Raw genomic sequence first — 25,778 nt, 5'->3', positions numbered from 1 at the left:
CTTTCAGTAAAATGCTTTCCAACTCCGTTTAGTATATTACCACTGGGTTGGTAGAATTGCTTTTTATTGACTAGTAAAACTTACTGCCTATATTTTTTACCTTAAGCTTTTAAAATTAAATAAAAATTACTATCCAAAAAAAAAAATAGCTAGAAGACAGTAGTCTGTAGAAGATGCTTATGTTCTTGCCTCTTCTAGGGATACTATAGAGGATTCCTCTGGTAAGTGTGTCTTAGATGGAGAAGAAGTTGGCTGATAACATCTACTAGAGGCCTTGACTTCCATTGAATGAGGAGTGGGAGAGAAAAGTTTTTCTGAACATATTCATTTACTTCCTTTCAAAATAAATGACAGTTCTTTAAATCAAATTAATTTAGCTTCATGAAAGACTCCTTATATTTTCCTTCTTTTACTGTGGAATTATGAAAAATTTGACATGGACCAGCATTTTGGAGCTGGTGGTTTACTGAATCACCTATCAGCCCCTTTTATGCCATGTTTCAGCCTATGTACAAGCAGTGAAACTGTGGTATGGAGAAATAGACATCCTTAAAAGGAGAAGGTGGGATTGTAAGTCAGTGCAGGATTTATAGAAGGCCCTCTGGAAACACATATTAATATAAAGTATGTATATCCTCTGACTCAGCAGGTCCACATCTAGGAATTTATTCTCGTGGAAGGATTGGGTGAGTTCACACTGATGTATATGCACAGATATTATACCAGTTCTGTTTATTATATTGAGAGGTTAGAAACCTAGATGTCCTTCAGTAGGTGGTTTAGTTACATAATGGACTGCAATGCAATCGTCAAATAAACAACTACTCTCACCATTAAATAGAATGAGATAGACCTATATGTATTGACATAGGTAAATGTCTCTGATATATAATAGTTACTAGAAAACAAAGGTTACAGAAATACAATATATCACTTAATATATAATCTGATTTCTTTTGTTTTTTAAACAGCTTTATTGAAATGTAAACCACATATATTGATACAATTCATCCATTAAAATGCACAATTGACAACCATCACCACAAGCTAATTTTGGGACACTTTTGTCCCCCTAAAAGGAATCACTATCCATTGGCAGCCAACAGGCATTTCCTGAGAAACCACTAAATCCGCCTTCTGTTTCTATTAATCTGCCTCTTCTGAACATGTCATGTAAGTGGAATGATCTTTGTTACTGGCTTCTTTCACTTAGTATAATGTTGTCAGGTGTCACCTGTATTGTAGCATGTATCTACTGATACACGTAAGTCTATGAAAAGCTTCATTGCTTTTTATTGCCAAATAATATTCCTTGGTATGGATAGGCCACATTTAATTTATCTAGTCATCAGTTGCTGGACATTTGGGTTGTTTCCACTTTTTAGATATTTGAATAATAACTATGAAGATTTGTGCAAGATTTGTGTGCAAGATTTTGTATGAACAGACGTTTTCATTTTGCTTGGGTATATACTTAGGGGTGGAATTTCTGGGTCATCTGGTAACTCTATGTTAAGAGGAAATTTTTGAGGAACTCTCAAATCATTTCCCCAAGTGGCTGCACCATTTAACATTCCCACGGCAATGTGCAAGGGTTCCAATTTTTCCACATCTTTGACAACACTTCTTATGATGTGTCTTTTTCATGATAGTCATCTTAGTGTGTGTGAAGTGATATCTCTTTATGGTTTTGATTTACATCTTCCTAATGACCAATGATATTGAACATCTTTTCATATGCTTACTGGCCAATTCCAATTTATTTTTAAAGATTATAGTTATATAATCAAACATATTTGGGAAGTTATATACTAAGATGTCAGTAATGCTTCTGTCTAGGGACTGGTCTTTCTTATTTTCTACTGTGTTTCTATATCAGTCAGGGTTTTACCAAAGAATCAGAACCAGTAGGATGGATGAACAGATAGATAAATAGATGTGTTATAAGGAATTGGCTTATGCAATTATAAGGGCTGGCAAAGCAAGTCCAAAACCCATACAATAGAATAGGTGGTCCAGAAAGCTAGGCTGGAGCTGAAGCTGCATCTACAGAATTCCTTCTCCCTCAGAGAAACCTCGGTTCCACTCTTAAGGCCTTCAACTGATTGGATGAGGCCCACCCAGATTATTTGAGGATCATTTCCTTTGCTTAAAGTCAACTAATTTTAGATGTTAACCACATCTACCAAATACCATAACAGCAAAGCCTAGATTAGTGTTTGATTGAAACAAAAACAATAATGGTAGTTTCATTTTTAAAAAGGCTTTTACGAAATTGAGTTATTTGTAGTGAGGTGGATGGACCTAGAGTCTGTCATACAGAGTGAAGTAAGTCAGAAAGAGAAAAGTACCGTATGCTGACACATATATATGGAATCTAGGGGGGAAAAAATGGTTCTGAAGAACCTATGGACAGGATAGGAATAAAGACACAGACGTAGAGAATGGACTTGAGGACATGGGGAGGGGGAAGGGTAAGCTGGGACCAAGTGAGAGAGTGGCATGGACATATATACACTACCAGATGTAAAATAGATAGCTAGTGGGAAGCAGCTGCATAGCACAGGGAGATCAGCTCGGTGTTTTGTGACCACCTAGAGGGGTGGGATAAGGAAAGTGGGATGGAGATGCAAGAGGGAGGGGATATGGGGATATATGTATAGCTGATTCACTTTGTTATAAAGCAGAAACTAACACACCATCGTAAAGCAGTTATACTCCAATAAAGATGTTAAAAAATAAATAAATAAAAAGGCTTTATACATAGCAGTGTGTTTACTTTTCACATTTGATGATTAAACTTGTTCATGTTGGTGCCTTCCAGAATACTCAGCATGATAGCTTGTACCTGGTAGATTCCTATCGGTCACTGTGTTAGATTCCTACTGCCACTATAACAAATTAATGTAAGTTTAGTGGCTTCAAACAACACAATTTTTTTCCCTCACAGTTCTGGAGGTCAGAAGTCCAAAATTGGTTCCACTGGGCGAAAGTCAAGATGTTTGCAGGGCTGGTTCCTTTCAAAGGCTCTGAGGAGAGAATCTTTTTCCTCGATTTTTCCAGCTTCTAGAGCTGCATTCCTGCGTTCCTTGGCTGGTGGCCCTTCCTGCATCTTCATTGCTGGTACTGCAGCATCTCCAACTGTGTCCGTGCTTCTGACGTCGCATCACCATCTCCTTCTCTGTGATCAAATCTTCCTCTGCCTCCCTCTTCTAAGGACACTTGTGATTACATTCAGAGCCCACCTAGATAACCTGGGATACTCCTGCTATCACAAGATCCTTAATTTAATCACACCTGCAAAGAAAGTCCCTTTTGCCACATAAGGTCACATTGACAGGGTGCTGGGTACTACTCAGCTATTCACAAAGCAGACTGTGTGGCATTTTCATCTTTTAAGAAATCTTGACTCTTACAGAGCCGTTTCATTTTCACAGGCTGATGTCGGTGTGGCTTATTCCGGGGAGAATTTCAGACCCCAGATTGAAACTATGCTCCCCAAGGATAATGTGGGCAGCCCTGGAAGCCTGGACAAGCAGGCCCAGTTGGGAAGCTTACCTGGAACCATTCCAGAAAGTTCCCCATTTCCTAGTGAAAGAAACAGAAGAATAAATTCAGGTAACAGCCCCTGTTCATGTTGATCTATATAAAATACTGTTTCTCTGAATATATTTTATAACGTGTGTTTGGTGACTTACCACAGCTTTGTGAACCACACAGTGCTTCAAATGTCAAGGTCGCATCTCCAAGACATAGCCTAAGGCCTTCATTAGGTAAGTAATACTAACCATTAATCATCTTGTTGATGACATAATTAAAACTATCTTTTTTTAAACTAAGAGCCTTTATTGGTTGGGATAAGGCCTTGGGAATAGGAGTTGCACAGGCTTTAGTTAAATTCCTCAAAACTTGCACTATGTTAACCTCTTTCCAAGGCGAAGTTCTACATTTGAAAAATTAAGTAAAATCTACATCAAACTTTTTCTCTTGTCTCTCCCCATTCAGAGTTATAAGCAAATGTACAATAAAAATATCTTTCAAAAACATAAAAGATGTGATGTTGACCTGGTGTGTTCTTTAGAAACTATTTGTGGTTTTTCCTATGGTATGTTTTCACTTTACTTGAGTTACCCTTCTGTTGTTAAGAGCTCTTGTTTCTGTTTCATCAGCCTTTGAAACAAATTGAACTTAACAGACTTCAAGGAAGACTTATTTGGGGTAGGGGGAGGCTTTCCTTCCTCATTGCTGTAGTTTCTTCCCTAGGGACCAGTTAGAGTTGGAAAATAGATTGGATAGTAAGTGAGATTCTTTTTCCTGGACTTTTGTGGCAACTCGGGTTACGACAAATTTCCTTTTTTAATACGCTTTTTATTTATTTCTTAAATTGAAGTATAGTTGATTTACAATATTATGTTCGTTTTTAGGAGTACAGCATAGGGATTCAGTATTTTTACAGCTTATACTCCATTATAAGTAATTACAAGGTAATGGCTGTAATTCCCTGGGCTATAAAATGTCCTTGTTGTTTATCTATTTTATACATAGTAGTTTGTATCTCTTCATCACCTACCCCTATCTTGCCCTTCCCCTCTTCACTCTCCCCTTCGGTAACCACTAGTGGGTTTTCTATACCTGTGAGTCTGTTTCTGTTTTGCATATGCATTCGTTTGTGTTAGTTTTTAGATTCCACATAGATGTGGTATTATACAGTATATTTCTTTCTCTGACTTATTTCACGAAGCATAATATTCTCTAGGTCCATCGCAAATTTCACATTTGCCCTCGTCTTTTGCTTCTGATAGGGTGTAGCATGACCTCTGAGGATGAAGGAGGAGATGGGGGATGCAGGGCAGGGATGGCCTCTTTCTCTACCTCTGTGTTGGGCCAGCACGTGTATTTTTTCTCTCTGATGACTCTCTTGATGAGAATCCCTCCTAGACTGCAACACGAATACTCAATATCCATGTGTTAACAGACTAGGGATTGTTAGGAGGACAGGGGTGCCCTCGGACAGGCAGTCCTGCCATTTGTACACCGTTGAAAGCAGTGTGGGGAGGGAGGGCCCCAGGTAAGCAGGATGGTGCTAAGAGAGACCAGCGGGGGAGGGACTGAACCACCAAAGCAGGTGTTTTCAAAATGTAGTGTAAATTTGTTTTCAGGAAAGCTCTTCCCACAGGATGAATAAGAACCGGTACCCTGAGCTTTCGACTTGTTCTCTGCCCAGTTTCCTCTCTGTCTCCTCTCTGCATCCCTGCTCTTCACAGCTACAGAGTATATTTGTTAAAAATTTCAAGGTTCACACATTGTAAATCAGCTATACTTCAATAAAAATTTTTTAAAATTTCAAGTTTCACACTACGTTTCCCAAGTATTTCCTTTTAGTAAAAAAACAAAACAAACTAACACTTCTGTGGAAGTCCCTGGTGGTCCAGTGGTTAGGACTCTGAACTCTCACGGCCGAGGGCCCGGGTTCAGTCCTTGGTCGGGGAACTGAGATCCCACAAGCTGCATGGCACGGCCAAAAACAAAAACAAAACAAAACAAACAAACAAAAAGAACTTCTGATTTTGAGAAGTTTCAGATAAGAAAAGTTGTCCAAAACAAAGAATGCCTGTATTCTTTCACCCAGATTCCCCCAAAGTTAATGTTGTACCACGTTTGTGTTATCAATGTCCCCTCTCTTCCCTCCCTCCCTCTTCCCTCTCCCCCGCTTCTCCCATATACATCTATATTTTTTCTGAGAGTAAGTCACAGACATAATGATACTTTACTCTTAAACATATCAGTGTGCGTTACCTAAAAACAAGAACATTCTTTGCAAAATTGCAGTACAAGGATCCAAATCAGACAATTACCACTGATGCAGTGCTGTTTACTCACCTATTCAAATTTTGTCAGTTGTCTCACAAATGTCCTTCGGAAATAAATTTCTGGTTCAAGATCTAATGCAGAATCACACGTTTAATGTAGTTGTCGTGTGACTTCAGTTTCCTTTAATCCGGAACAATTCCTTGGCCTTTTTTTGTCTTCTAAACCCTTGATATATTTGGAGATATAAGCCACTTACTTTGTAGAACATTCCTCCGTTTGGGTTTGTCTGATATTTCCTCATGATTAGGTTCAGAATATGCATTTTTAGCGCGAATACCAAAAATGATATTGTATCCTGCTTATTAGTACATCAAATCAGGAGGTACGTGATACCTAGTTTTGACTTTTACTGTGGGTTTTTTTTGCCATTCTGAAGGTGTTTTTGTTTTTGTTTTGTTTTTTTTTGGCAGTACGCGGGCCTCTCACTGCTGTGGCCTCTCCCATTGCGGAGCACAGGCTCCGGACGCGCAGGCCCAGCGGCCACGGCTCACGGGCCCAGCCGCTCCGCGGCACGCAGGATCCTCCCAAACCGGGGCACGAACCCGCATCCCCTGCATCCGCAGGCAGACTCCCAACCACTGCACCACCAGGGAAGCCCCTGAAGGGTTTTTTTTAATGTAGTAAAAGTTATCAATCTTTCTTTCATTGAACCTGGATTTTGAGACATAGCTAGAAAGCCTTTCCCTACACCAAGATTAAAGACAAATCCACCCATGTTTTCTTGCATAATTTCACTTTTTACACTTAGGCTTATGAAATTTCTAATGGCATGAACTGATGCTACTGTAAATATTAACTACATAAGAAATAAAACTGGATGTTCAGTATGATGTCAAATTTATAAAAATTAAATTTCATATGTTAACTGGCAACCTCTGAAAGGTAAGAGTATGGACATTTTAATTTTCCTCTTTACTCTTTTTTATATATTCCAAGTTTACTCTGATAACTACGTATTTCTTTTATAATCAGAAAGAAGCACAATGTTATTTTTAAACATTCCCCCAATAGTCTTCAGTGTCCCAAGAAATCATGAATATTAGCTGAAATGACTGATGTAGTCCAGGGATTTCTGTATAAGTGAGCTACTGTAAATGTCAAGCCAAGTACTTTGGTAGACTCAGAAAAGAATGGATAGAAATGGTTAAAATAATTCTGTTATGGTAGTGACAGATGTCAATGATGACATTCTTTTTAAGAACATCCTGAGAAAGAAGTGGACCATGACCAGAGGGAGCCATTTATTGATACATAACCTATTTGGGAAGGAGTACAGTGAGGTGGTGAAGAGCGTGGATGCTAATGTCAAATAGACTTGGGTTCAAATCCTAGTTAATTCACTTACTACTTGTGTCACCTTGAGCAAGTTAATTAGCCTCTCTCATATAGTTTATGTATAAAATAGAGATACTGGGCTTCCCTGGTGGCGCAGTGGTTGAGAGTCCGCCTGCCGATGCAGGGGACACGGGTTTGTGCCCCAGTCCGGGAAGATCCCACGTGCCGCGGAGTGGCTGGGCCCGTGAGCCATGGCCGCTGAGCCTGCGCGTCTGGAGCCTGTGCTCCGCAACAGGAGAGGCCACGACAGTGAGAGGCCCGCGTACCGCAAAAAAAAAAAAAGAAAAAGGAGATACTAACACCTCTGTCACAGAATTTATGTTTGAATTAGATCTTACAAAGAGCATAAAGTACTTAATATAGTGCCAGGCACATGAGTGCTCAATAAATGCTCATTATTATTATTATTTTGACCTTGCAGATAAGCCCAGCTTCTAACAAATAATTCATTCTAATTCCTTGAAGAGGATTCACCTCTTCTTTATTGATTTTTTTCTGTTCTTTTAGTTTCTAGTTTACCTCCTTGAAACCCATGCTTTATTTACTACTCTGTACCAAAATCTGTACAGAGCACTTTAAAATGAGAACTGACTCTATTTCAAACATGTGTATGAGTAGAAGACATAGCACTGGAAAGGTGATAAGACTATAGGAAATTCATTGGGGTTAACTGCAGCAGGCAATTAGAGAAGTCTCTGATACTAGGAAGGTTAATATTCTGAAGTGAGAGACATCTGGTTTGTGTGTGTGTGTGTGCATGTGTGTGTTTTTCCTGTCTTCCCATTACAAATTCATGAAAACTGTCTTTGTTAACCAGTGGGTTTAGAAATTTTCATAAAAAGATTCCATCCACTGGATGAAATGGACTTCTTAAAATAGAAGAGAGCTCATTTCTGAGGACCCCTCATTGCACCTTTATTTTATGAGGTTGTAAAAACAGATGCTTGCTTGCTTATTTATATAATTGGGTGATTTGTAATGGGAGCGGTCTCTCTCATTAGTGCTCCCCTATAAACTATTTCAGCGCCATTTTTAGAATAAAAATTTAGCTACCAGTCGACTCCAATTCTGATTTGGTTCAAAGACTCTTTTCAAAAAGGCATGCTTTTACTTATGTAGATTTAGCAGATGGCGTAATTGTAAACTCAGGGTTGCAGAACTAGAAGTCTCTTGGCAACATCACGCTGTTTATCCTTTGTATACAAAGCATAGAAACCAAACTGCAACTCAGAGTCACTGAAAGACTATCTCATTCGTGGCTATGGTTTAGCTTCATAATTATTGCACAGAACCTGTATAATCGTACCCAAGTGTGTAAGTGTCGTTACAACAAAAAAGTAGTACATAGCAGCACAAAGACTTTTTGTTATGTTAATATTCGACCTGCTAAGTAAACAGTATATTATGTTGATGTGTATCCTCTGTAAGAACATTAAGGATTTGAAGTTCAAAGGATTATAAAGATTTGTAGTAGAAACAGATATTTAGGTACAAGTGTTGAGACTAAGAGTTAATTAGCATGATTTATAAGGCATGTATTTAGCATTTGATTGATAAAATCTTCATGCTTAAATTTCTTTTTTCTTTTCTTCTTTTTTCTTTTCCTTTGGAAGACCTAGTGATCAGTGGATTAATCCATAAACCCCAACGCTTAGAGAATCGAGAGCAACAAAAGTCATCAGACATCCTAGAGGAGTTAATTGTTAAGGAATAATACAAAGCCCCAGCAAAATATTTAGAAATGGAGAATCATATGATGTCACGGCAAGTAATTTTGTAATTAACGGTAGCTTATAGTTAAAATAGCAACAGAATATGACTGATCACGAGTTATTTTTTCCACCAATATGCATCTTAGTGTCACAGTACAGATTACGGCATTTATCTAAGCCAGTTTTTTCTCCCATAAACTCCCTCACCCCTCTGCACACCATCCTTCTCTACGGATTCAGGAATTGCCTGATTGTTAATGATTAATGAATCCAATGAAACATATCTTGGGTTTTACCAAATTTGAGACATGATAAGCCCCATTGAATAAAATGCCTTCATTCTTTCAGCAGTTTTTATTAAACATTGCCTGTGTACTAGGCATGTGAATATAAAACTGAACCTTGACTTATCCAATAAGAAAATAGGCCTAAATGTCAAAGCTAAAATAGATACATGTATACATTTATATATACACCCTGAGGTCAACCATGAGGTAATAAATACAATGATAAAAATTGTTATACCCTTAATTTTCTTTGTTGATTCATCTTGACTGATCTATCATTGTTTTTCTGTAGTGTGAGCATTATTTGTAGCCTGATGTTAACTTGTCGTGGCCAAAGTCTTGAGTTCTTGACTTTTTAATAACTTCTTTGTAAACCTATGAAGAAGATGGCAGATTTGCTGTTGTTTTGTTTAGTTCTCATTGGTTTGGGTTTCTTTTTAAGCCACTGCCAGCAGCACCAGTAATCCTAAAGCATAGACAGAGGAAGGAAGATAAAAAGAAGAAATAACACAGAAAAGAGGCATAAGGGAAAATGAATAGGAAAGAAAAGAAAGAAACAGAAGTGATGGAAATTGATACCAGAAATTATATCAAAGGCGCCTTAGTGGTGGCCAGTCCCCTGTGTTGTAGGGAAAACAGTCAATAGGGAATAAAAAGATTCATTAGTGAAATCAAGTTTGCACCTAGACCAAGTCACTTAGTGTTTCAATAAAGGTAATTTCCTTCTCTGTGTGTGGGACCTGCTGAGAACTCATAAATAAAAGCCAAAGTGGCATTTTCTTTTGAAGAAGGAAAAATAAGTACTTGGCAAGAAAGTACTTGGCAAGGAAAGAAGTTTGTTAAGCCTTATGAATGATATTATCAGGCTGCCAATAATAAGAGGGACTGAGGGGAAGGTAAAAATGGACCACATAATGGAAAAACTGATGCCAACATAATGACAATTTACATTTGCACAAGGCTAGCTATCAGGATGCAAGGCATTTTCGAGTACCTTATCTTACTTCAAAGTACTAAAAAATGATGCATCTTTAATATGGAAAGGACAAGGAGAGATTTTTTTCTTGCTGTAGGTGAATCGCTGGGGGTCAGAAAATAAAAGGTGGGTCAAAAAGAAAAGACAGGAACTTCCCTGGTGGCGCAGTGGTTAAGAATCCATCTGCCAGTGCAGGGGACACGGGTTCAATCCCTGTTCTGGGAAGATCCCACATGCCTTGGAGCAACTAAGCCCGTGCGCCACAACTAGTGAGCCTGCACTTTAGAGCCCGTGAGCCACAACTGCTGAGCCTGCGCATCTAGAGCCCGTGCTCCACAACAAGAGAAGCCACTGCAATAAGAAGCCTGCGCACCGCAACAAAGAGTAGCCCCCACTCGCCGCAACAAGAGAAAGCCTGCATGCAGCAATGAAGACCCTATGCAACCAAATAAATTAAATAAATAAATAAATAAATTTATTAAAAAAAAAAAAAGAAAAGACAGGAGTCTCAAGCCTCTTAGATAGCCTCATCCACCAGAGGGTAGAGAGCAGAAAAGAACTACAATCCTACAGCCTGTGGAATAAAAACCACATCCACAGAAAGACAGACAAGATGAAAAGGCAGAGGGGTATGTACCAGATGAAGGAACAAGATACAACCCCAGAAAAACAACTAAATGAAGTCGAGATAGGCAGCCTTCCAGAAAAAGAATTCAGAATAATGATAGTGAAGATGATCCAAGACCTCGGAAAAAGAATGCAGGCAAAGATCAAGAAGATGCAAGAAATGTTTAACAAAGACCTAGAAGAATTAAAGAACAAACAAACAGAGATGAATAATATGATAACTGAAATGAAAACTACACTAGAAGGAATCAATAGCAGAATAACTGAGGCAGAAGAACAGATAAGTGACCTGGAAGACAGAATGGTGGAATTCACTGCTGCAGAACAGAATAAAGAAAAAAAGAATGAAAAGAAATGAAGACAGCCTAAGAGACCTCTGGGACAACATTAAACCCAACAACATTCACATTATAGGGGTCCCAGAAGGAGAAGAGAGAGAGAAAGGACCGAGAAAATATTTGAAGAGATTATAGTAAAAAACTTCCCTTACATGGGAAAGGAAATAGCCACCCAAGTCCAGGAAGTGCAAAGAGTCCCATACAGGATAAACCCAAGGAGAAACACGCCAAGACACATAGTAATCAACTTGGCAAAAATTAAAGACAAAGAAAAATTATTGAAAGCTGCAAGGAAAAAATGACAAATAACATACAAGGGAACTCCCATAAGGTTAACAGTTGATTTCTCAGCACAAACTCTGCAAGCCAGAAGGGAGTGGCATGACATATTTAAGGCGATGAAAGGGAAGAACCTACAACCAAGATCACTCTACCCGGCAAGGATCTCATTCACATTTGTGGAGAAATCAAAAGCTTTACAGACAAGCAAAAGTTAAGAGAATTCAGCACCAACAAACCAGCCCTACAACAAATGCTAAAGGAACTTCTCGAAGTGGGAAACACAAGAGAAGAAAGGGACCTACAAAAACAAACCCCAAACAATTAAGAAAATGGTCGTAGGAACATACATATTGATAATTACCTTAAACGTGAATGGATTAAATGCTCCAACCAAAACACACAGGCTCGCTGAGTGGATACAAAAACAAGACCCATCTGTATGCTGTCTACAAGAGACCCACTTCAGACCTAGGACACATACAGACTGAAAGTGAGGGATTGGAAAAAGATATTCCATGCAAATGGAAATCAAAAGAAAGCTGGAGTAGCAATACTCATATCAGATAAAGTAGACTTTAAAATAAAGAATGTTACAAGAGACAAGGAAGGACACTACATAATGATCAAGGGATCAATCCAAGAAGAAGATGTGACAATTATAAATATATATGCACCCAATGTAGGAGCACCTCAATACATAAGGCAAATACTAACAGCTTTTAAAGAGGAAATCGACAGTAACACAGTAATAGTGGGGGACTTTAACATCTCACTTACACCAATGGACAGATCACCCAAACAGAAAATTAATAAGGACGCACAAGCTTTAAATGACACAGTAGAGCAGATAGATTTAATAGACATTTATAGGACATTCCATCCAAAAACAGCAGATTACACTTTCTTCTCAAGTGCGCACAGAACATTCTCCAGGATAGATCACATCTTGGGTCACAAATCAAGCCTCAGTAAATTTAAGAAAACTGAAATCATATCAAGCATCTTTTCTGACCACAATGCTATGAGATTAGAAATCAATTACAGGGAAAAAAACGTAAAAAACACAAACACATGGAGGCTAAACAATACGTTACTAAATAACCAAGAGATCACTGAAGAAATCAAAGGGAAATCCAAAAATACCTAGAGACAAATGACCATGAAAACATGACAATCCAAAACCTATGGGATGCAGCAAAAGCAGTTCTAAGAGGGAAGTTTATAGCTATAAAAGCCTACCTCAAGAAACAAGAAAAATCTCAAATAAACAATCTAACCTTACACCTAAAGGAACTAGAGAAAGAACAACAAACAAAACCCAAAGTTAGCAGAAGGAAAGAAATCATAAAGATCAGAGCAGAAATAAATGAAATAGAAACAAAGAAAACAATAGCAAAGATCAATAAAAAAGCTGGTTCTTCGAGAAGATAAAAAAAATTGATAAACCATTAACCAGACTCATCAAGAAACAGAGGGAGAGGACCCAAATCAATAAAATTAGAAATGAAAAAGAAGTTACAACAGACACCATAGAAATACAAAGCATCCTAAGAGACTACTACAGGCAACTCTCTGCCAATAAAATGGACAACCTGGAAGAAATAGACAAATTCTTAGAAAGATATAACCTTCCAAGACTGAACCAAGAAGAAATAGAAAATATGAACAGACCAATCACAAGTAATGAAATTGAAACTGTGATTAAAAATCTTCCAACAAACAAAAGTCCAGGACCAGATGGCTTCATAGGTGAATTCTATCAAACGTTGAGAGAAGAGTTAACACCCATCCTTCTCAAACTCTTCCAAAAAATTGCAGAGGCAGGAACTCTCCCAAACTCATTCTATGAGGCCGCCATCACCCTGATACCAAAACCAGTCAAAGATACTACAAAAAAAGAAAATTACAGACCAATATCACCGATGAATATAGATGCAAAAATCCTCAACAAAATACTAGCAAACGGAATCCAACAACACATTAAAAGGATTATACACCATGATCAAGTGGGATTTATCCCAGGAATGCAAGGATTCTTCAGTACATGCATATCAATCAATGTGATACACCATATTAACAAATTGAAGAATAAAAACCGTATGATCATCTCAATAGATACAGAAAAAGCTTTTGACAAAATTCAACACCTGTTTATGATAAAAACTCTCCAGAAAGTGGGAATGGAGGGAACCTACCGCAACATAATAAAGGCCATATACGACAAACCCACAGCAAACATCATTCTCAATGGTGAAAAACTGAAAGCATTTCCTCTAAGATCAGGAACAAGACAAGGATGTCCACTCTCACCACTATTATTCAACATAGTTTTGGAAGTCCTAGCCACAGCAATCAGAGAAGAAAAAGAAATAAAAGGAATACAAATTGGAACAGAAGGAGTAAAACTGTTACTGTTTGCAGATGACAAGATAGTATATATAGAGAATCCTAAAGATGCCACCAGAAAACTACTAGAGCTAATCAATGAATTTGGTAAAGTTGCAGGATACAAAATTAATGCACAGAAATCTCTTGCATTCCTATACACTAACGATGAAAAACCTGAAAGAGAAATTAAGGAAACACTCCCATTTATGATTGCAACAAGAAGAATAAAGTACCTAGCAATAAACCTACCTAGGAAGGTAAAAGACCTGTAGTCAGAAAACTGTAAGACACTGATGAAAGTAATTAAAGATGATACAAATGGATGGAGAGATATACCATGTTCTTGGATTAGAAGAATCAATATTGTGAAAGTGACTATACTACCCAAAGCAATCTACAGATTCAGTGCAATCCCTATCAAATTACCAATGGCGTTTTTTACAGAACCAGAACAAAAAATCTTAAAATTTGTATGGAGACACAAAAGACCCCAAATAGCCAAAGCAGCCTTGAGGAGAAAAAAACGGAACTGGAGGAATCAGACTCCCTGACTTCAGACTATACTACAAAGCTACAGTAATCAAGACAATATGGTACTGGCACAAAAACAGAAATATAGATCAATGGAACAGGATAGAAAGCCTAGAGATAAACCCACGCACCTATGGTCAACTAATCTGTGACAAAGGAGGCAAGGATATACAATGGAGAAAAGACAGTCTCTTCAATAAGTGGTGCTGGGAAAACTGGACAGCTACATGTAAAAGAATGAAATTAGAACATGCCCTAACACCATACACAAAAATAAACTCAAAATAGATTAGAGACCTAAATGTAAGACTGGACACTATAAACCTCTTAGAGGAAAACATAGGAAACACTCTTTGACATAAATCACAGCAAGATCTTTTTTGATCCACCTCCTAGAGTAATGGAAATAAAAACAAAAATAAACAAATGGGACCTAATGATACTTAAAAGCTTTTGCAAAGCAAAGGAAACTACGAACAAGACAAAAAGACAACCCTCAGAATGGGAGAAGATATTTGCAAACAAATCAACGGACAAAGGATTAATCTCCAAAATATATAAACAGCTCATGCAGGTCAATATTAAAAAAACTACCCAATCCAGGCTTCCCTGGTGGCGCAGTGGTTGAGAGTCCACCTGCCGATACAGGGGACATGGGTTCATGCCCCAGTCCGGGTAGATCCCACATGCCGCGGAGCGGCTGGGCCCGTGAGCCATGGCCGCTGAGCCTGCGCGTCCGGAGCCTGTGCTCCGCAACGGGGGAGGCCACAACAGTGAGAGGCCTGCGTACAGCAAAAAAAAAAAAAAAAAAAGTCAAAAAAAAAAATTACCCAATCCAAAAATGGGCAGAAGACCTAAATAGATATTTCTCCAAAGAAGACATATAGATAGCCAAGAAGCACATGAAAAGCTGCTCAACATCACTAATTATTAGAGAAATACACAATGAGGTATCACCTCACACCAGTTAGAATGGGCACCATCAGAAAATCTACAAACAACAAATGCTGGAGAGGGTGTGGAGAAAAAGGAACCCTCTTGCACTGTTGGTGGGAATGTAAATTGATACAGCCACTCTGGAGAACAGTATGGAGGTTCCTTAAAAAACTAAAAATAGAATTACCATATGACCCAGGAACCCCACTGCTGGGCATATACCCAGAGAAAACCATAATTCAAAAAGACACGTGGGGCTTCCCTGGTGGCGCAGTGATTGAGAGTCCACCCGCCGATGCAGGGGACACGGGTTCGTGGCCTGGTCCAGGAAGATCCCACATGTCGCGGAGTGGCTGGACCCCTGAGCCATGGCCACTGAGCCTGTGCATCCAGAGCCTGTGCTCCGCAATGGGAGAGGCCACAACAGTGAGAGGCCCACATACCGCAAAAAAAAAAAAAAGACACGTGCCCCAGTATTCATTGCAGCACTATTTAGAATAGCCAGGTCATGGAAGCAACCTAAATGCCCATCAACAGACGAATGGATAAAGAAGATGTGATACATATATACAATGGACTATTACTCAGCAATAAAAAGGAATGAAGTTGAGTTATTTGTAGAGACTTGGATGAATCTAGAGACTGTCCTACAGAGTGAAGTAAGTCAGAAAGAGAAAAACAAATATCATATATTAACGCATATATGTGGAACCTAGAAAAATGGTACGGATGAACTGGTTTGCAGAGCAGAAATTGAGACATGGATGTAGAGAACAAATGTATCGACACCAACGGGGGAAAGCGGCGGGGGGTGGGGGCGTGTGATGAATTGGGAGATTGGGATTGACATGTATACACTGATGTGTATAAAATTGATGACTAATAAGAACCTGCTGTATAAAATAATAAAATAAAATTCAAAAATTCAAAAAAAAAAAGACAGGAGAGCCATCTGGAGGAAGATAGATTGTGGGAACATACAGTAGCTAAGCAAGCCTTCTGAAGAGAGATGCTATGGACTCTTGATGCTCACATCAGTGGGAGTAACATTAAAACATTTTTCAGTGATTCCAGTGCCAGAGATGAATGACTTCAGACTCGGACCTTGCGAGGGCACCAGCAAGGTTAATTAATATAAGCTACCTTGTGAAGGAAACGTATCTATTAAGAAATGAAAACTACAGGCTTGACTTTCAGTAACATCATTAAGAGAGCCAAAGATGAAGACTGTGATCCTATTCGTATTACGTAGAAATAGAATGGTTGTCAGGGGCGTTGGTGGAGTGTTCTCAGAAGGATTTAAATGTGACAGGACTGCAAAGATAGGCAAGAATAACACAGTTGGGCTTCCCTGGTGGCGCTGTGGTTGAGAGTTCGCCTGCCGATGCAGGGGAGGCGGGTTCGTGCCCCAGTCCGGGAAGATCCCACATGCCGTGGAGCGGCTGGGCCCGTGAGCCATGGCCGCTGAGCCTGCGCGTCCGGAGCCTGTGCTCCGCACCGGGAGAGGCCACAGCAGTGAGAGGCCCGCGTACGGCAAAAAAAAAAAAAAAAAAAAAAAAAAAAAGAATAACACAGTTATTATTATTATTTTTTTGCTTTGGAATTGGGCCAAGATGGCCAACAAAAGCCAGACTTGCAACAGGCAGGAGCTGCAATGCACAGCTGTGCATCTTATTGCCTAGTGCAATCCTTAATCTGTATATTTGCATCACCCAGGAAACTTTCAAAACTCCTGGGACCAATGGCTTGGGGTGGGCCCAGAATGTGGTGCTTTTGAAAGCTCCCAGGTGATTCAGTGGGCAGCCCAGGCTGAGAACTGCTGCCATGAAGTTTCAATAAAAATGTACACCAAGCCCTCAAATCCATTATCAAGCTGGGAAGGGTTAAAGCTTTCGAAACTGAAATCCCCATTCACTGTGAAAGAGAGTCCTAAAATATTCCTGAAAATAGAACATGTGTTCACTATAGGACTAAGATGATACCCAGGAAGCGTATGGAAATGAAGAGGTATAATTGCTCAGTGTCACAGGTAAAGTCTCTTTCAATCCAGGTGTAGCTGAGAACATGTGTATCAGACACCAGATGTCTTGGATATTCGGGGGAAAGTTCTGAGGCCAATACAAAAAGATGAGAATGAATATTGAAGGACTGAAAATGAAAATATTATGAGACAGTTAATACTTTTAACTAAGAAACAAAGAGCCAAAGGAAACAAAAAGGGGATAGTCAAAAAAAAGGATGTTAATGTCAGCAGATACTACAATACGATGAATCCAATCAGACATGTGAACACCATTTCTTCATTCATTTAAAAACAACTTTAAGTGAAATATTATGAGAAAAAAACAGAACAGTAAAAGTGAGAATACTTAAAAACAAGGCTCCTTGTGTAGACCAATATTATATATAAATACAAGGGAATTTTAGACATAGATCTGTCCCTGTCTTAGGTGGTTATCTTTAATTCAGTTATCATTTAGAGTGAAATATAATAAAGGATGCTGAAAAGGGGACTCCCCTATGAGCTAGTCTCTTCCTAGAAATCCACAGCAGTATCTGTATCCACAGGGCCCCCTATCGTCTTTTTTCTTAATTTTTTTCATCATCTGCTTTTTAGCCAGTACTACAGCCATTCCATAGCCCCTCTGGGTAACCTGCCTGCAAGCACATTCGCGCTAATAGATGTTACGCTCACTCAGAAGGAATTATAATGATATGTAAGTAAGACGATGTTAAGAAGCTAAATTATCAGACTAAGTGAATCTTCCAGTATATTTTAAAACATTCTACTGAGACTCCAGTGGCTGTATTATAAATGTATATTAGTTTTATATACACATGTAAATACATGTATGGATTGGTACAGATCTCTTAAAAGAGATGGGAGTGGCTCTCATTTATCCACATAGGTATTAACCACTTTAGGTGTTTTTCATCCAAACTCATTTCTCCCGTTCTGGGTTTCCCTACACAAGACTCTCAATCCTCTATTGATCCCTTTTGTCTCTAGTCTAAGTTGATTCCCTTTTCCAGGCAACCTCTGTCCTTGATAGCCTTCAGTGCAGTTTGGGAGTTTGTTGACAATGGATCAGAGTCAGTAACATTATTTGCTGAACCTCATGGGGGGTCTTAAGGAGGAGGAAGTTGACCAGGGTAAAGACAAAAGAATGGCAGTTAACGCTCAGAGTGACCATCTTAGGAGGTCTTGACAGTGGCAGAGCAGGAGTGACCGATCTGTTGTGAGAAACTTTGGCTTATTCTATGCACAAGACTCCTATTAAGAGAACATAGCCAGGGTAGGTTTATCTGTCGGTCAATAATTAACTAGGAAAGCTCTGAGGAAGACACAGCAGATGCAAGAAGTAATGTATACAAGCAGGTTGGCTAGAAACGAGATCCCCTTCTTATCACAGCATCTTTGGTTCCATCCCCTGCTGGTGTTCTTAAAGAGAATAATTGAACTAGTAACTTCTATAGGTTTTAAAGTTAATTTTTTTTTAGAGTTTCTGTGGGTAGTACCTCTCTACGTATAATGTGATCATATAATGCTATCGTTTTTTAAGTGCCAACAATTGGTAACTCCTGACTTTATAAAATCCAGTGGTAAAGAATACAGATAGCTTTCCTCAGGTCTTTCAGTGCTTTTCTTTAAAGTGTCAAACTCAAGAAAGGACAAGGGCTGCACAGGTAGGATTAACTTCCACAAGGGAAAGGAAGTACATGACTTCTTATGCATCATTTTGGGATAAAGCCACAGGAAGAGGTCAGCCAAACCAGAAAGCCCAAGCTCTCTTGAAACTGTTGATCTCATGATTTAAATCAAGGCTCAGACTCCTGTGTAAGCCTGAGGGAGACTTGCTTTATTGGATCTTAGATGACTATTCCATTCTCTGTTAGCCGTCTGTGAGTGAACTTCCCCCCAAAACTGTTTCATCCTAATTTCACAGTATCTCTAGTTGAGCCTCCACAGCAAGCATGTCCCTTCTTTTTAGCAGATGGCTTTTGTCAGCAGGGAGCCTAAAAGCCAATTGTCATAAAAGATGACACAAGGATGGGGGAGGGGAACTTGCTTTGACAAACATCTCCCAGTTTTCCTGTAGTGAAAAGTTTCTCATCACATAAAAGTGTCTGAAGGCTGCAACTGAACCAGAACTTTAATAAATGCTTATCCTTTAGAAGGATTCTTTCCAAGGATCATAGGTTTTAAAGCTGGAAGGAACCCTAGCCATCCTCAGCAAGTTGCAGAGGAGCGTTATATGGTATAATTTTGAGAAAAGTGAGTCCAAAGAGAAGTGCTTTGTGTCAGGTCACACAGTGCGTATTAGCAGTAGACCCGGGGTTAAACAGAGCCCAGGCCTCCTGCCTGCTGGCCCCTGGGATTCTGAGTCTCATTTCTCCCCTTCGTTACAAAAACTGTATTTGGTTGTGATTCTGTGTGCTGTCATTGAAAAAGGTCACTGCTTTCACTGAATAAGTAATTACCATTTATTGAGTGGCTACTGTATACTTTCCTCTTTATTTTTTTCATTTCAAACAAGCTTTTATTTTCAATGTGAACAATACTGTTATCTCTAAAAGGTAAGAGTAAAGTCAGATGTCAGTTAGTATCATTTTGGGGTGTTGAACTTTGAAACAAAATTGGTATTTTGGGCTAACGAAGACTAGAATATCCGTGAAGAGCAAATGCGTCTTTCTTTTGCCGTCCATTTCTTTTATGCCTTCCAGCTGCGTTCTCCAGAGCTGCCCTCTGCTGAGACCGTATCCATTTTAAGTCCTTCTTCTGGTTTTTCATTCCCATCCTTGTCATCAGCGTTTTCATATTGATATTCACTCTCTTCTTTAGAACCATACAGACTTTGGGATCATAAGTTGGCGGAAAAAGTATCCCAATTTAAAATCAGCAGCAGAATCTAGTACCCTGCCCTCGGGAGGATCGTCACCCTCTTCCTCTTGGTCCACATAATTCTCATCCTCTCCCTCATCTCTCCTTCTCCTTGTCCAACTCTCTCCTCCTCTTCTTCTGCCTCTTCCCGCTCTCCTACCGGCTGTACATCCCAGTACTCCTTGACTATGGGCTGGGCGCCCTCCTGCCCACCCTCCTTTGCCCGAAGAGTTCGCGCTACCACCTGGAAATCCCTAGGGGCTGCGTCTCGGCCGACCCTGGTACGCCATTCGGCAGGCTCCCCTCCTCCCCTGACTGATCCAGGGTCGTGGCCCATCCCACTGCCTGCTCTGTTCTGACCACTGGTGGCTGGGCCTCGCTTCTCTGTGCCAGACGTGGCAGGAGAGATGCACCAGTCAGTGCCTCAACCGGAGAAGTGATCTGCCTGCTAGACCAAGTTGGCAAAGATTTTCCTCTTTTTTTTCTAAAAAAAATCCTGTGAAATATAACCTATTTTATAAATGAGGAAGGGGAGGCTTACGGAGTTTAAGAGGGTCTGCACGGCCACATGCAAAGCCACACCATGACCAAGCCAGGATTCAAACCCAGGGCTGTATGTGTCTGGATCTGGTACCCTTTCCTGCTATGCTGACCTGTCTGTCTTTGTGTGATTTACTTTCTCAGTAACTACAGTACTGCAATCTGAAGAGACCGTCTTTTCGATATGACAATGGATATCAATAGCTCCTTTGTCTTTAAAAGTCTTTAGAGAAATTATCTAGAATAATACAGGAGTACCTAGTTGCAGATACTGTGGGTTCGGTTCCAGGCCACTGCAATAAAGCAAATATCACGATAAATCGAGTCACACGAATTTTTTGGTTTCCCAGCGCATATAGAAGTTATGTTTACACTATAGTGTAGCCTGTTAAGTGTCCAATAGTATTATGTCTAATAAAACAATGTTCAGATCTTAATTTAAACATACTTAGATTGCTAAAAAATGCTAACCATCATCTGAGCCTTCATCGAGTCATTGTCGGTTTGCAATAGTAGCATCAAAGATCACTGATCACCATAACAAATATAATAATAATGAAAAAATTTGAAATACTGCAAGAATTACCAAAATGTGACACAGAGACACAAAGTGAGCAAACACTGTTGGAAAAATGGCGCCTACCTGCGACTTGGTCGACGCAGGGTTGCCACAGATCTTTAATTTGTAAAACAAAGAAAACCAAAATATCTGTGAAGCACAATAAAATGAGGTCTGCCTGTTTTGGTTCATTTTATAATGAAGGCTTGGTGTTCATTAAGACAGTTTAATAACTCTTTATATATACTTTATATACTGACCTGGAAAGATGTCCATATTAAATTAAATGAAGAAAGTAAATTGCAAAACAGTGTATATGGTATAATCCCATTGATTGGTTGAACATGACAGGTGCACTGTTAATATATGTGTATATATGTATATGTGCACAGAGAATGTCTGGAAGGACACACACCAAACTCTTTAAAATGGTTCGTGCTGATGAGTGGGATTGGGGGCCAGCTGGTTAAACAGAGAATTAGGGGACTATTTCTGTATCATTTTAATTTTTTTATAACCAAGGTATATTATTTTTAAAAACCAATTTTAAAAAATTAAACTTTATAAATCCTTTACAACAGTGTAACCTTTTTTAATAACTAGAAATTATAATCAAAGTCATTATCACTGCTCTAAACATATAAATGGTAGTCAATCAGGAAATAGTATGGGTTTTTTTCTATTGTCATGAAAACATTTGTAAAGTACTGACAGCAAAGACCAGTGTTAATTCTCTCTTTCACCAGACCAAAAGTCCTAAAACTAATCTCGACCCCAAATGAAAGTCATTTGTAGCTTATGGAATATTATAAAATCATGGGGTTTAACTTTTTACCTTGAACTACAAATGCATCATTCATTCGCCACCTTTTCCCATCTTTTATTTGTTCTCCAGGTTTTTTTTTTTTACTTCTCAAGAGCCCTCCTCCATCACTGCATGTTTCTTTCATGTTTTTTGATAATAGCCTGTTTTTTCCTAGACATCTAATAGATATTTTTTCTTTAGGAATTAGTTCTGTTGTTACCAGGCATAAAGTCTTTAGGGATGAGTTCAGCTGTTACCAGTTTTCACGTAATTATTTTTACAAATCTATCCAAAAATCTGTTTAGATTTTTAGGACTAAAACCTTAAACAATGTTTATTCTCTCTCTCTCATCTTTCTCCTCTGCTAATAAATACATTTGTTTCTGCATTTTAAAAAGTGTCTTTCTGCACGTAAGCATGACTGAGAAGCTGCTGAGAAAGCCACCAGCCAGGCTGAAAAAACTTAAAATCAAAAAGGAAATAAAAGATTTCCTGATGAAGGACATAGAAGAGAAGATGCAGGCAGTGGAGGAGTGCAGGAAGGTAGCCCAGGTCTCGCGTGAGGGGCACTGCCTCTGAAACGCACGCATCCTCTCCAGTCGCCAGCTTAAAGACCAATTACGTGGATTGTATTAATTCTTTTAGTGATCTCTATGCTTCCTATGCTGTATGTTTAGTTTAAGTTCTCTTTGTGTGGTGAAGAAATGCAGCACTATCTTGAAGTTGGTTGAATTACAGTTTCATCCCTGTAGCCTAAGGAAGCAATATCCACTTCTGAGAAATAAGTATGGTGTTTTTTTCCTATTAAAAAAAAGAGAAACTTCAGTTGGGGCCAGGGGTGGCAGGAGGTCCCAGGTGGAGGATGGGAGATGAGAGGAGGCCGTGCAGACCCTCAGACAACTTCTACAACATTTACACACACATGGTGCCCATAAACCCTCTGTCTGCCCTTCTGCCGGAACCAGCCTTCACAGCTCTGGTCTGACAGCCTTTACTTCGGTGTCTCTACTTGGCCTCTCAGAGAGCAAGGACAGACCACAGCCCTGTGAGGGAATGTCTGGAGGGTGTCTGGAGGGTGTCTGGAGGGTATGGGGTGGGGGCTGGGGGCTGGCGGCTGGCTCTGTCTTCTTCAACAGTAATTCCTCAACCTCTGCTTGTTGAATGATTGCATAATGAAATAGGGAAGCCAGGAATGTTCATTACAGGCAGTAGTTATGAGAACTTGGAGAAAGTCACTCGGACTTGTTTTCACTCTTTAATACTGCTTTTCAGACTAAAGAAGAAGAAATAAGAAAAAGGCTGCGGAGTGACCGACTTCTGCCCCCAGCCCATCATTCAGATTCAGCTGAAGCAGGTGGGAAGGAGGCTCCATTTGCAGAAGGACTTAAAACTGTGAGTTGTGCCGCGTTTGAACCCTCTGACCTGCCAGAAGGAAAGCTGTTGAAATGATAGAATGATAGAAATTACAGGTACGAAGGTATCGGGGTCGTGGAGTCAGACATGTCTTACAACCAAGCAGATGACGTATTCTAATGAGCCGTTTTATGTGAATTTCGTGAAAAGGCATCCTTTCCCCCAGGTGTGACTTTCTTAGTATGTCTCATGTTTTCTTTGACTGTCTGACCCACTGGGATGTGCCTTGGGTTTAGGAATGACTGTGAGAGCTGCCTGGGCTGGAGCTTAGCTGAATAAACCAAATGACTATGTTAGCTTAAAAAAAAGAAGAGGAAGATTTGACTAGCTTTGGTTTTATAAAGTTGTCCTTCTCCTTCAGTGTGGCTTCCAACATGTGAAAATGTCTTTCATTTATGAGCACCTTTCAGCTTCCATTAATGTATTCGTGCCAAATGAAATCCTTCTTTTTGGTTCCTGCCTCTTGGCTGTGTCTGCCCTCTGAGGGTCCTTTTAAGACAAATTGTATGGATTTGTGTTAAGTATTTTAATGATCTGTATGCTTCTTATGCTCTATGTTTAGGTGTGTTTTTTTTCTAATTCTCTTTGTGTTGTGTTGTGATTAAAGCAATATCCTGAAGTTGGTTGAATTATAGCTTCATCCATATAGCCAAAGGAAGCAAAATCCACTTCTCAGAATTAAATGAAGTATGGAGTTTTCTTCATATGAAAAATGAAAAAGTTATCAGGTCTTACGAGTCTACATTCTGTGAAGATCTCTTGGATCCCTTTTCATACTTTCCCCTGTCATTACCTGTTCAGACCACCCGGCCATTTTTCAGTTATATGACTACAACAGTCTTCTTAGTATTTATCCGACGGTCTTCTTTTTTATTTTTTGATATTTATTTCTTTATTTGGCTGCGCCGGGTCTTAGTTGTGGCATGCGGGATCTTCATTGTGGCATGTGGAATCTAGTTCCCTGACCAGGGATTGAACCCCAGGCCCCCTGCATTGGGAACGCAGAGTCTTAACTGCTGGACCACCAGGGAAGTCCCTATTCAATGGTCTTCTGCTGAAACCCTTTGTTGGCTCCCTTTTATGGTCAAGGTAAAGTCCAGCCGCCTTCTTCTGGCTGGTAAGACTCTCAGCTTTCATAACTCGCTCCTGCTGACCTTCTAGCTCAGCACATTCCCTAGCCTCTGCGTCTTTGCACATGCTGTTCCCTCCTTCCCCTCTCCCCGTCTCACTGCTTTACTTGCCTGATGCCTTCTTGTTTCTCACGTCTCCACTCAGACAGCACTTCCTCTGAAGCCCCTGGTCTGGGTTGGTGGCCGTCTCTCATAGTTGCCTTTTGGCAGCCCGGATTACTCAGTGTCGCACTTGCCACCCTCTTTTGGAATTACCGGGTGTGTGTCCATCTTTACCGCTAGATGTGTCAGTTCTAACAGGACGGAGGATGGGTCCGTCTTGATCACGGCTGCAGTTTTGTACCTTGGAAAGTGAATGGCACATGATACATGGTGTGTAGATGTTTCTTCTGTGGATAAATCAGTATACCCATATATCCTCCAGAAGCTGGAGGACAGCCCCAGGAGATGGCTTGTTTCCCTGGGAACCCATGGCAGTGCTGATTTGAGCAGAAGACCACTGGGCACCTCCTGTTTGTACATTCCCTTTGGGATGTTGCAAATGGACACCTCATCTTCCTATAGCTTGTAGGACTGAGAACTCCTGCAGCAGTGAGATATGATGATGGTGGTGGTGGAGGGGGCTTCTTTCCTAACTCATTCCAGAGCCAAAACCTTTAAGAACCAGTCTACTTCTTACAGCGGTACCTTGGAAAGTCCTTTAGGCTCCCTGGACCTCTTTTACCTTACAGTAAGTCCACTGCATACGAACCTTCTAGTTGAGAGCTTTCAAAGATGTGAACATGCGTTCCATGAGTGTCAGGCGTGAGTGACATTGCAGCTTGCCCTCCGTCTCCTGTTGCCGACGATCCTTCAGCTCTACCGTCTCCCACCTCCTCTCCCTCCTCCAGCCGGTAACTCTTCTTGCCTGTTCACTCAGTGCCAGCCCCTGGATGCCAGCTGTTGTGCTGTACTTCTCAAGGTACTGTACTGTAAGATTAAAAATGTTTTCTTTACTTTTTGTTTGTTTTTTATGGATTACTTGTGTGAAAAGTATTATAAACCTAGTACAGTACAGTACTATTTAGCCGATTGTGTTAGTTGGGTACCTAGGCTAACTTTGTTGGACTTAACGAACAAATTGGACTTACCAATGCGCTCTCGGAACAGAACTCGTTCATATGTAG

At 39.9% G+C, this 25,778-nt stretch overlaps 1 protein-coding gene across 1 annotated transcript in view; it reads left to right on the top strand.

Moving 5' to 3' along the window:
- STMND1 (stathmin domain containing 1) overlaps positions 1-23,518 on the top strand; it is a 35,361-nt gene extending 11,843 nt beyond the window's left edge. Inside the window, 6 exon segments of the mRNA XM_060163949.1 lie at positions 3,438-3,618; positions 8,820-8,909; positions 8,912-8,970; positions 18,458-18,462; positions 22,486-22,612; positions 23,342-23,518. Coding sequence (XP_060019932.1) covers positions 3,438-3,618; positions 8,820-8,909; positions 8,912-8,970; positions 18,458-18,462; positions 22,486-22,612; positions 23,342-23,518 — 639 coding nt within the window.
- The last annotated feature ends 2,260 nt before the right edge of the window (positions 23,519-25,778 follow it).

This window comes from Lagenorhynchus albirostris, chromosome 10 (genome assembly GCF_949774975.1).
Source record: "Lagenorhynchus albirostris chromosome 10, mLagAlb1.1, whole genome shotgun sequence".
Lineage (NCBI taxonomy): Eukaryota > Metazoa > Chordata > Mammalia > Artiodactyla > Delphinidae > Lagenorhynchus > Lagenorhynchus albirostris.
This window is presented reverse-complemented; position numbering and strand designations above follow the sequence as displayed.